This window comes from Eurytemora carolleeae, unplaced genomic scaffold (assembly GCF_000591075.1).
Source record: "Eurytemora carolleeae unplaced genomic scaffold, Eaff_2.0 scaffold1802, whole genome shotgun sequence".
Lineage (NCBI taxonomy): Eukaryota > Metazoa > Arthropoda > Copepoda > Calanoida > Temoridae > Eurytemora > Eurytemora carolleeae.
Window position 1 is genome coordinate 5,032 of NW_019397690.1, and position 12,069 is coordinate 17,100.

At 31.7% G+C, this 12,069-nt stretch overlaps 1 protein-coding gene across 1 annotated transcript; it reads left to right on the forward strand.

Annotated features, from left to right (window-relative positions):
- Positions 1–6,329: 6,329 nt before the first annotated feature.
- On the forward strand, positions 6,330–7,772 carry LOC111715510 (uncharacterized). Its single transcript, XM_023490841.1, has 5 exons — positions 6,330–6,335; positions 6,449–6,617; positions 6,672–6,743; positions 7,197–7,249; positions 7,653–7,772. Exons 1-5 carry the CDS (start codon positions 6,330–6,332, stop codon positions 7,734–7,736), a joined length of 384 nt encoding a protein of 127 aa, XP_023346609.1. The 3' UTR covers positions 7,737–7,772.
- The last annotated feature ends 4,297 nt before the right edge of the window (positions 7,773–12,069 follow it).

The following is a 12,069-nucleotide window of genomic DNA, read 5'->3' on the forward strand; positions in this document are numbered from 1 at the left end:
ACAAAACAAACCAAACATTTTCGGATTTTATAACAAATTTTCGTGGATCTTCAAAATTTATTGAAAATCAAATTTTGTTAGAGGCTAATTTTTGAAATTTTGATATGTCATATAGCCTCACTGGCACGCCCCACTGGTATACATTTGAATATCCGAGCTGGGCCAACTTTTGCAGTCCTACTTTGGACTTCCACCAATTTACAATTACTAAAGCGGCAGAGGAGTGTGTTGGGTTCATGTGAGGTCCCACACAAATTTTGGCCCCGATCAGTTCAGCCGTTTTGACGTTTATTGGATACAAACGGACAAACTAAATATACATATAGATGTACATGAAGGTATGTCACATAGATCCAGCCTGCTTATAAAAAGTCTCATCAAATTTTCACAAACAGGGTCGACTTTGAAGTGCCGCAACTCATTTGGCTTTGATTTTACCGCTTTAACTAATAACTTAACCTTGTGTTTTTCTGTAGCCTTAAACATGTCCATTTAGCACTACAAAATACCTGTTGTACGCTTTGGTTTTTAAAGTAATTGGCAAAATTCTCATCGATTCTTGCTCGAGACCTTGAGACCTTTAAACCACAGTGATGTACCATGGACTTGAATGTACTCTAAGTTGTAATATTACTTGAATGTACTCTAAGTTGTAATATTACTTGAGTGTGTTTACACTAATCTGTATTATGTACTTGAATGTACCCTAAGTTGTAATATTACTTGAATGTGTATACACTAATCTGTATTATGTACTTGAATGTACTCTAAGTTGTAATATTACTTGAATGTGTATACACTAATCTGTATTATGTACTTGAACTTGAGTTTACACATTTTTTATAATGTAATTTAATGTACACTGTTCTGTAATACTTGAATTGTACACAGTAGTACTGAAGTATTTCCTTTAATTTGATAATAAACTGCAATATGCAATAGTATGTACATTGTACAATTAATTAATAGTGTACACTGTAATATCTATTTATTGTACATTTTTCTATATGGTACAGTTTCTATATATATCAAGTTGTAATCTCTGTTTGTCTTTCTATTTTTTTTGTCCGATCATAGCTCAGACAGCCTGTGACGGATTTGCCAAAAATTTTGATTGGGGAACTCGGGAGACCCATGGGAATATTCTTAGCTTGGTTTTGAGATTCTAACTTGAGTTGGTCGTAATTTACGACAAAGCGCGGGTAATCGGTGGGACTAACTATGACTTCCCTGGGTTCCGAAGCTAGTACTTTTATATTTACCATTTTCTAAATGCAATTTTTTAATCTGATCGACACATTTATACCAAGCAATCCAAACCTTGTATTCTACCTTAATCCTAGAAAACATTGGTTCTATATATATTCATCAGTATTCACGTCTTTGCTTTAGACATTTCTATCATTTGTTACCGAGGTGGGAGCAGGGGGGGGGGTTACAGATTGGAGAGAAGAGGGGTATAGGATGGAGAAGGTGGGGCGGGAGGGGGGGTTATAGGACGGAGAAGGGCCGGGGGGCTGTAGGACCAAAACAAAGATTAATACTTTAATAATGACTTTTCGTTCGATGGTGTTAAATAAAGATGAATAGTTTTCTTGATTAGAAAACCTAAACTTTTAGTTTTCTTGAGTATACCCAAACTTCTAGTTTTCTTGAGTCGATTCTCTGAACTTCTAGATGTCTTAAGTATACTACCTAAACTTCTAGTTTACTAGTATAGATTACCCAAGCTTCTAGTTTTCTTGAGTAAATTACCTAAACTTCTAGTATTCTTGAGTAGATTACCCAAACTTCTAGTTTTCTTGAGTATATTACCCAAACTTCTAGTTTTCATGAGTAGATTACCTAAATGTCTAGTTTACTTGAGTAGATTACCCAATTCTCTTTTTTTCTTGAGTATATTACCTAAATGTTTAGTTTTCTTGAGTAGATAGCCGCACAATTCTAGTTTTCTTGAGTGGATTTTCAAAGTCAAGTTTTTTTTTCTTAAGTAGATGGCATAAACTTCTAGTTTTCTAGAGTAGATTACCAAAACGTCTGTTTCCCTGAGTAAATTACCTAAATCTTTAGTTTTCTTGAGTAGATAACTTGGATCCTATAGTTAGACTAACTTAATCTCTAGTTTTCTTGAGTAGATTACCTAAATCTCTTATTAATCTTAAGCTTCTTATTTGCTTGACATAGACTAGTGTTGAATGTCCGAGTTAAGTTTGAATATGTGAACCCTGTGACCGAACAAAGAAGTTTGTTTACTTCTTGTTAACCATTGTATGCATGGTCACTCTGCCACTAATTGGGGTCACGTGATCTTTGTTAGGAAGGGGGCGGGGGTAGATTATTCAATAAAAAATTGGTAAAAGTGGCAAGTCATTGTGTGAAATTTTGGAAGACATATTATGGATCGCTGCTTTAGAAAATGTTTTTAAGGATATCGTAACTAATTAAAAATAACCTAATCTTCTTTAATAAAAAGACATGTTTATGTCAAAAAAACCCCTTAGTTTAAAAAAAACATTGGTAGGTTTCTAGTAGATTAAGTTAGCAAAAGCCAGAACTTTTGATCAAGAATTGATCCTCAAATCCTAAAAAAAATTCTTTCCAGGCGATAGAACGCCGTACTCATTTATAAATATTAAACTATTATTTACTTCCTTAATTCTTCGATTTTTATATTTCATGGGTCGTGTCATCTTTTTTTTTATAATGACATCCACGAAATATTGAAGACAATTTCAATGTCGATCCTTATTGGCCACGTTTAGTTGTTTTAATTTTTGAAAGATATTCAGATTGTGTTTTCTTAAATTTTGTAATGAAAATAAGATAGAAAATTAAAGGGAGTGTTCGCGAAAATTGAAAAGGGGGTATAGGCTTAAGGCGAAAAATAAGCGCTTTTACTCGCTACTAATCTTACTTCTATCTGTTGCATCTATCTGGAGAATATTGTTAAAAACGACCCATGCTGAAGAACGTAGCGTCTATACAAATTTAGAAAGTTGCAACATTCAACTCGGATCGTAAAATAATCAATTTAATTCCAAACAAATCATTCAGATATTACAACCAATAGTCATCGATCTTTTTTCGACGCATTCGAATATAGTTAATATTTTAATTTTCCCCTCACAGACGCAACAAGTAGAAGTAAGATTAGAAGCGATCAAAAGCGCTTATTTTTCACCGTAAGCTTTTACCCCCTTTTATTTTTCGCGAACAACCCCTTTAAGGCTTCTAAATTTTGAAATTCGACATTCTTTTCTAGACAACACATTTCAATTTCGACAATTTTATTTTACATATTTAACATTCTGTTCGTTCATTCTAATAAAACACTCGTGATTTTGGTAATTTTTATATTAGGAACAATTTTAGGTTTTTTTATTATATAGTGTTCATTGTTCATTCACATCAACTATAGTAAATTGTACATCAGATTTAAATCTAATAGATTTTTAATTTACTCCTTGAGATAGTGATAAAAACTAAAAATGTTTTGATTTGCTAATGTGTAAACTGATTTTGATTTGATTAAACTTTTGCTTAAAATTGAAATCATACGAGCTACGAGGTCACAAAGTCGTACAAATGATGTCGAATATATTTGATCTTCTCCTTCTATGAATCTAGATCAGTGCATTATTCTTACTCCGCCGGGGCTTAAAAATCCACCGACGCTTTCATTCTTATTTCCCTTCGATTTAAAATTCAGTGATGGTGATGGACCAAACCTCTGTAGAGTAAAAAGTAGATGTTAGTTATTTCCCTTCGTTTCCTTTGAGCTCCAATTCACCATAGTTTCAGTAGAAGTAAATATTTCCATTTACTGCAGATAGCGCCGATTGAATGATTCATAACTCTGATTGGATAATGAGAAAGATAGAAAAATAGATATTACCGCCATACTATTTCTATTGGTTCAGAATAGACAACAAACACATGACTGAACCCTTATTGGATCAGGCGCTAATGGACTCGGCATACAGGAGTGAATTGACAAATAATTTTGTTAGATAGGTCGGAGTTTAGAGAAAAAGGTAACTTATGACGTTCCATTTGAAGTATCATTGTTATTCAATTTTATATACGAACCTTTGGATAAATGATTTTAATTGTTCAAATTATAGTCTGAATTTCGGTTTCAAACAGAATTCAAAGTTTAAAATATCAAAAATAAACGACATCAGGTTGCAAAGTTAAAGGGAGTATAAAATCAGAGTTTGTGGCAAAGCTCAATTCCTTACAACCTGTTACATAAAGTTGATCTATTCAATAAATAAACTCGTAAAAGTGCGGAGCTGTGTGTGTATTGTATTGAATAAACACACAAAGAATGACCAATGAACGTTGAGCGACACTGTCATGAATAATTAATGGCGGCATTTATTATTATTATTTTTATCATTATATTCTTTTATAAACACGTTACGAGGGGTTAGTTGTTAACCGCACCTCTCTCAATACTAACCTTAACACTTAAAATACTTTCAATAATTTTCAATAATTAAAATTGAATAAAAAGCATTTAAATTGAAAACAGAAGAACAAAAATATTGACATTAAAACTGGTCCAGCTCATGAGCTAAACCTGATTTTTTACAAAATTTGAATCTTAGTTTTCTTTAAAGTTTTGGAGTAACAACCTACGATGAGACGAATGGGTAAGAGGTTTTTATGATTACTACCTATTTTGGCAAAAATTTCCATTTCACCTATAAATCGTGTGGCGGAATGCTATGCAAACGTCCCTTGGGATGTAAATCTTTATGAAAATCTAAACCTAAGACCTATTTTTTTCAAAAATAAATTTTAAAAATGGCTTACGCAAAAAATAGCATTTTTTAAATTGATTATTTTTGCTGTTCAGGTCGTTGCCTGCCTTCCTCTGTTCCTTGTTTAGGTTTGTTTAATTAGATTAATCTTAAAAAGGATGTTTTGCGGGTTTTTAAATTGGTGATATTCAGTGATCATCGACGTTTAAAAAAGTTAATACCAAATATCTTAATTTAATTTTGAATACGATGAATCATCGTATTCAAAATTAAATTAAGATATTTGGTATTAACCTTTTTAAACTGATCATAGATCGGAACTTTTGTGCGGAAAATGTTAATATTGAACGCTTGATCTCGATATCTAATATGGTCACTATTAAATTTGAGGACCAAAGCTTGATTCATCATTTAAAGTTATCACAAGAGAAGTGAGAGGAATTGAATAAATTCACGTAGGTCTATGTATACAGAAGATGGAGATCAATTCTTAATCCCGAGATCTACAACTCTAAAGTTCTGACTTCTGGCTAGTTTGGGCAGAAAAATATAAACGTTTCAAAAATTGTAATTTAACCTTGAACAGTTTAAAACTATTTGCGTGTACACTGTACTGTGATTCTATGTTTATATTATTTAAGTTTGTGGAGATAAATCATATGGAAAACATTACGGAGTGTACTGCTGTGATGGATGTTCTTGCTTCTTTAAGAGATCAGTTAGGAGACGAATCATCTACACTTGTACATGTAAGTTAGTCAACTGTACATAAGATCTACACTTTTATGTGTTGGTCCTACATTAGTACATTGAAGCTCGAAACTTATACACGTGTTATAATTTTAGATCTGTATGTACAATTGTACATGCATAAAAACATTTGTTTTAATCATAGATTAAAAACCCAAATATTTTAGGTACTTCATTACTCATTTTATCTAATCGTGTATAATTGTACAGCAGGATTTGGTCGGTGTACTGTAGATAAGTGTAGAAGGAACTGGTGTCCAGCCTGTAGACTGGAAAAATGTTTTAATGTACAGATGAATCCGTTAGGTGGGTATTTATGTACAACACTATACATACATTGTTGATCATAACTCTACAAAATGAACTGTTTAAAATAAAATGAAAACTATTTGTTTAGCTGTACAGCAGGAGAGGGGGCCTAGAAAACTTATTTCTTCAAAAAAAGAAAACCAATCTCACCTCTCCTTATTCCAACATAATCCGTCCTACCTCCCTCCTTCCGTCCTAGTACCTGTACTGGACCCGGAGCAAGATAATCCACTGACTAAACCCATCCAGCTCCTGGTTCTACTTCTCTCTGATCTGCAGCGGAGTATGCTATCCCGGAGACAAGGATTCAATTTGGAAGCATTCAGACAAGTTTGGCCGGGACTCTATGTGTTAAGGGTAAAGAGTCTTATTTTAGCACTGAAGGGAATGCTTACGTACTTGCAGGCGACTTTTAAATGATAAAAGTAAAAAGTTTCTAAATGTTCATATATTTCTTTTTTAAAGCCAAGATAAAAATAACCTAACTGTAATTTTTATGGAATGAAGGTCTAGATTATTTTTGTAAAGTTTTAAATTGGTGATTGTAGCCATTCACTGAAAAGTCCATAATTATTCAGTAAACACTAATAATTCAATCATTATATTGTGATTGTTTCTAGATTGCTACCTGCACTAGCACTCCAACCTGTACCAAGTTGCATCTTCATCCAGGAAAAGTAAAATCTGAACCTGGATTTCCCTGCTGTTATCTGGACCTGGAGATACGAAATCTTAACTTGGATCCTACAGAGATTTTACTCATGGAGCTAGTTCTTCTTGACAGGGCAGGTAACAACAAGTTTTTAGAAAAAATTTAAATTGTTTAAATTGTTTTTCATTTAGAGAAGATTTTGTTCCCTGAGTATCTTCCCTCGTTAGTTAACTATGTCACTGCCAAGGTTGGAAGAAACTCAGGTAAACGGAGAAGAAGGGATAAAGTATAACCAAGGTTGGAAGAAACTCAGGTAAACGGAGAAATAGGGGATAAAGTACCAAGGTTGGAAGAAACTCAGGTAAACGGAGAAGAAGGGATAAAGTGCCATGGTTGGAAGAAACTCAGGTAAACGGAGAAATAGGGGATAAAGTACCAAGGTTAAAAGAAACTCAGGTAAACGGAGAAGAAGGGATAAAGTACCAAGGTTAGACGGGTTAGAATAGAGGTGGATATTGAGCATAAATATTTTTTTGTAGCTCTGTACACGCACATTTTAGAACTCTAAAGTAATTGGCAAAATTATCATTGAGCTTGCAACCTTTGGTATGGAGAGAATAGGGATGAAGGATACAGGATGAATAATACATACGGAGGAGGGATAGCAGGGAAATGGGATGAATGAGGATCCGAGTAATGAATGACTTGTACTTAAGGTGCTCCTGGCCGCCTTGTTAGCCTACTTCTACTCATCTCTTCTTTATCCAAGGTAACTTTGTAACTTTGTAACTTTGTAAATTAAACAAAGGAGTTGAGTTTTTGCCACAAACTATGATTTTCTAATCTCTATATCTTTGTAACCCAATGCCGTAGACCTTAGATATTTCAAACTTTTAACACTTATAGATAAAATAATCTAAGTTTGAAATATCAAAGGTTTGCACCATAAGGTTGCAAAGATATTGGAATCAAATGATTTTAGTTTGTGGCAAAAACTCAATTCCTTCATGGCTAAAAAAAATTTAGGGTCAGAGCTTGTGTTAAAAAGTTGATGCTTAAATTGTCTAACTGTTTGGATCGCAGAGATATAGCTTTCAACACACAAACCAATTAATGAATGTTATATAGACTTGTAAATTCAATGATACATTTAATGAATCTTTTCTCTTTAGGTCACCGAAGAAGATATTACGAAAGCATATTTTCATGGAAATTCATTTCTTGTTCATGCATACCTTCATAGATATATACAGTAGGTGCCTATTTCATAGATACCCTCCTTAGATTTATACAGTAGGTTCCTAGTTCATAAATATACTCTAAAGATATATACAGTAGGTGCCTAGTTCATAAATATACTCTATAGATATATACAGTAGGTGCCTAGTTCATAAATACCTTCATAGATATATACAGTATAGATGCCTAGTTCATAAATATCTTCTATAGATATATACAGTAGGTGCCTAGTTCATAAATATCCTCTATAGATATATACAGTAGGTGCCTAGTTCATAAATATTCTCTATAGATATATACAGTAGGTGCCTAGTTCATAATTATCCTCTATTGATATATACAGTAGGTGATTAGTTCATAAATATCCTCTATAGATATATATACAGTAGGTGCCATTGTTCATAATTATCCTCTATTGATATATACAGTAGGTCCCTAGTTCATAAATACCTTCATAGATATATACAATATAGATGCCTAGTTCATAAATATCTTCTATAGATATATACAGTAGGTGCCTAGTTCATAAATATCCTCCATAGATGTATACAGTAGATGCCTAGTTCTTAAATATCCTCTATAGATATATACAGTAGGTGCCTAATTCATAAATATCCTTCATAGATATATACAGTAGGTGCCTAATTCATAAATATCCTCCATAGGTATATACAGTAGGTGCCTAGTTCATAAATACCCTCGATAGATATATACAGTAGATGCCTAGTTCATAAATATCCTCTATAGATTTATACAACAGGTTCCTAGTTCATAAATATCCTCTATATATTTATACAGTAGGTTCCTAGTTCATAAATATCCTCCATAGATATATACAGTAGGTGCCTATAAGTTCATAAATATCCTCCATAGATATATACAGTAGGTGCATAGTTCATAAATATCCTCCATAGATATATACAGTAGGTTCCTAGTTCATCAATATCCTCCATAGATATATACAGTAGGTGCCTAGTTCATAAATACCTTCATAGATATATACAGTAGGTGCCTAGTTCATAAATATCCTCCATTGATATATACAGTAGGTTCCTAGTTCATAAATATCTTCTATAGATATATACAGTAGGTGCCTAGTTCATAAATATCCTCCATAGATATATACAGTAGATTCCTAATTCATAAATATCCTCTATAGATTTATACATCAAGTTCCTAGTTCACAAATATCCTCAATAGATTTATACAGCAGGTTCCTAGTTCAGAAATATCTTCATAGATAAACATACAATAGGTTCCTAGTTAAAAAATATCTTCAATAGATTTATACAGCAGGTTCCTAATTCATGAATATCTTCATATATAAATAAACATTAGGTTCCTAGTTCATAAATATCTTCTATAGATATATACAACTGGTTCCTAATTCATAAATATATTAATAGATAAGTATACAATAGATTCCTAGTTCATAAATATCTTCTATAGATACATACAACTGGTTCCTAATTCATAAATATATTAATAGATAAACATACCATAAGTTCCTAGTTCATAAATATCTTCTATAGATATATACAACTGGTTCCTAATTCATAAATATAGTAATAGATAGATAAACATACAATAGTTTCCTAGTTCATAAATATCTTCTATAGATATATACAACTGGTTCCTAATTCATAAATATATTAATAGATAAACATGCAATAGGTTCCTAGTTCATAAATATCTTCTACAGATATTTACAAATAGGTTCCTAGTTCATAAATATCTTCATAGATGTATACAATAGGTTCCTAATTCAGAAATATCTTCATAGATCAATATACAATAGGTTCCTAGTTCATAAATATCCTCTATAGATTTATACAACAGGTTCTTAGTTCATAAATATCTTCATAGATGTATTCAACAGGTTCCTAGTTCAAAAATATCCTCTATAGATTTATACAGTAGGTTCCTAGTTCAGAAATATCCTCTAAAGATTTATACAACATGTTTCTAGTTCATAAATATCCTCTATAGATTTATACAGTAGGTTCCTAGTTCATAAATATCTTCTATAGATTTATACAGTAGGTTCCTAGTTCATAAACATCCTCTATAGATTTATACAGCAGGTTCCTAGTTCATAAACATCCTCTATAGATTTATACAACAGGTTCCATAGTTCATAAATATCTTCATAGATATATACAGTAGGTGCCTAGTTCATAGATACCCTCTAAAGATTTATACAACAGGTTCCTAGTTCATAAATATCCTCCATAGATTTATACAACAGGTTCCTAGTTCATAAATATCTTCTATAGATCGATACAACAGGTTCCTAGTTCATAAATATCCTCTATAGATTTATACAACAGGTTCCTAGTTCATAAATATCCTCTATATATTTATACAGTAGGTTCCTAGTTCATAAATATCCTCTATAGATTTATACAGTAGGTTCCTAGTTCAAAAATATCCTCTATAGATTTATACAACAGGTTCCTAGTTCATAAGCATCCTCTATAGATTTATACAACAGGTTTCTAGTTCATAAGCATCCTCCATAGATTTATACAGTAGGTTTCTAGTTCATAAGCATCCTCCATAGATTGATACAGTAGGTTCCTAGTTCATAAATATCTTCTATAGATTTATGCAGTATGTTCCTAGTTCAAAAATATTCTCTATAGATTTATACAGTAGGTTCCTAGTTCATAAATATCCTCTATAGATTTATACAGTAGGTTCCTAGTTCAAAAACATCCTCTATAGATTGATACAATTAATAGGTCCCTAGTTCAGAATTATCTTCATACAGTGAAATCCTTAATAACGAATACATCGAAAGAATTCATCAAATGTCTTATTCTTCACTTTCTGATAATGGAATGTTGCAGATATTTAGTTTTTTAATTAAATGATTATATGGATCTCTTTAAAACTGTTCCAGCATATTCATGGCTATTTATTTATTTTCGCAAATACTGAAATTTACGTAAAAACTCATTGAAATTTACGTTAAAACTCATTGAAAAATTGTCAAAACGACATTTTATAAATTCTTCCGATGTATTTGTTATTAAGGGTTTCACTGTACATAAATACACACAGGATTCCTAGTTCCATAATGTTTTTAAAGATATATACAAGGTTCCTTTAGTTCATAAATATCTTCATGGATATATACAATAGGCTCCTAGTTCATAAATATCTTCATAATTTTTTTTTAATATTTATCATATTTTATTCATAATTGTTCTTTTTCTTCTGTAAATATGAAAAGTGTGATTTGGTTTATATTTTTCTTTGATTTAAATATTTATATAAATGTAAATGAATTTAAAAATATAGACATTTTTTAAAGTACAAAGGACATTTCGATTTTAATTTAATAATTGTCAATATACCTACGTACGTACGTACGCCATAATACGTGGTTCAAAATAAAAATACAATACACATAGTTCTTAATCTGGTGTGTACTTTACCTTCGATCAAGAAACCTTTTTTTCATTTCTTTTTATTATTATTCTAACTAATAGTTTTCGTTTCTATTTGTGACTTTTAACATCTAATATTCAAGAATTTTATCGACTTTTGAAAATATATGAAATTTTTTTTCTGTATATTATTTTAATTTTTTTCTGTAAAAGTGTAGACTGCACATTTAGTTATTCAAAATGTGGATTAAAAAGTTTTAAGACGGTGCCGCTAGCCTCCTCCTATTGGTTTAACCACACTCTGAATCTGTCCTGTGATTGGTCCTGGTTAATCTAGGTTGGCGGCAGACCGCCTTCACATTGCATGAAAATGGTAAAGTTAGGTTAAGTAAAAGTAAGGTTAATATACCGTGTAATGGAGACTCTAGAGGCATTACATGATTACTATTTAAACTTGAAATTTATTTATTTAAACAAAACAAAGAATCATCATTGTGTTTTCCTAGAAATAGTCACGAAAGATGACATGTTCTACATATTTCTACCTTATACATCGGGATGTTCACAGGATTATTATCCAAGGGGGGGTGCAGGTGGAAGCTTATTAAATGAATTATAAGCTGATTTCTGGCTAACTTGGTTAATAGCACGTGATGAATCTGAGTTCTTATTTCAAACGTGCCAATTTGCTTGTTCAATAGCTCGTGAGAAATAGCCTTTGTAAAAGCAACTCAGAAAGCGGATTTTTTAAAATAATTAATCTTGTTCAAAACTAGTTTGTCTTATAGCACGTGATGAAGCAAAGTTTATTCCAAAACGTGCTGAATAGCTTGATTAATAACGCGGCATAAGTTGACTTTTTAATTTAAAACGTGCTATTAACTACAATTGATGAACATGAATATAATTTTTTACAAAAACGTGCTGACCTGTGTAATATCACGTCCGGATTCTA

Bases quoted from the DNA above. Each gene is read 5' to 3' on its own strand.
- LOC111715510 (XM_023490841.1), top strand. The intron at 6,618-6,671 runs GTAACAACAAGT...TTTTTCATTTAG, and splicing joins AGTTCTTCTTGACAGGGCAG to AGAAGATTTTGTTCCCTGAG. The intron at 7,250-7,652 runs GTAACTTTGTAA...TTTTCTCTTTAG, and splicing joins TCATCTCTTCTTTATCCAAG to GTCACCGAAGAAGATATTAC.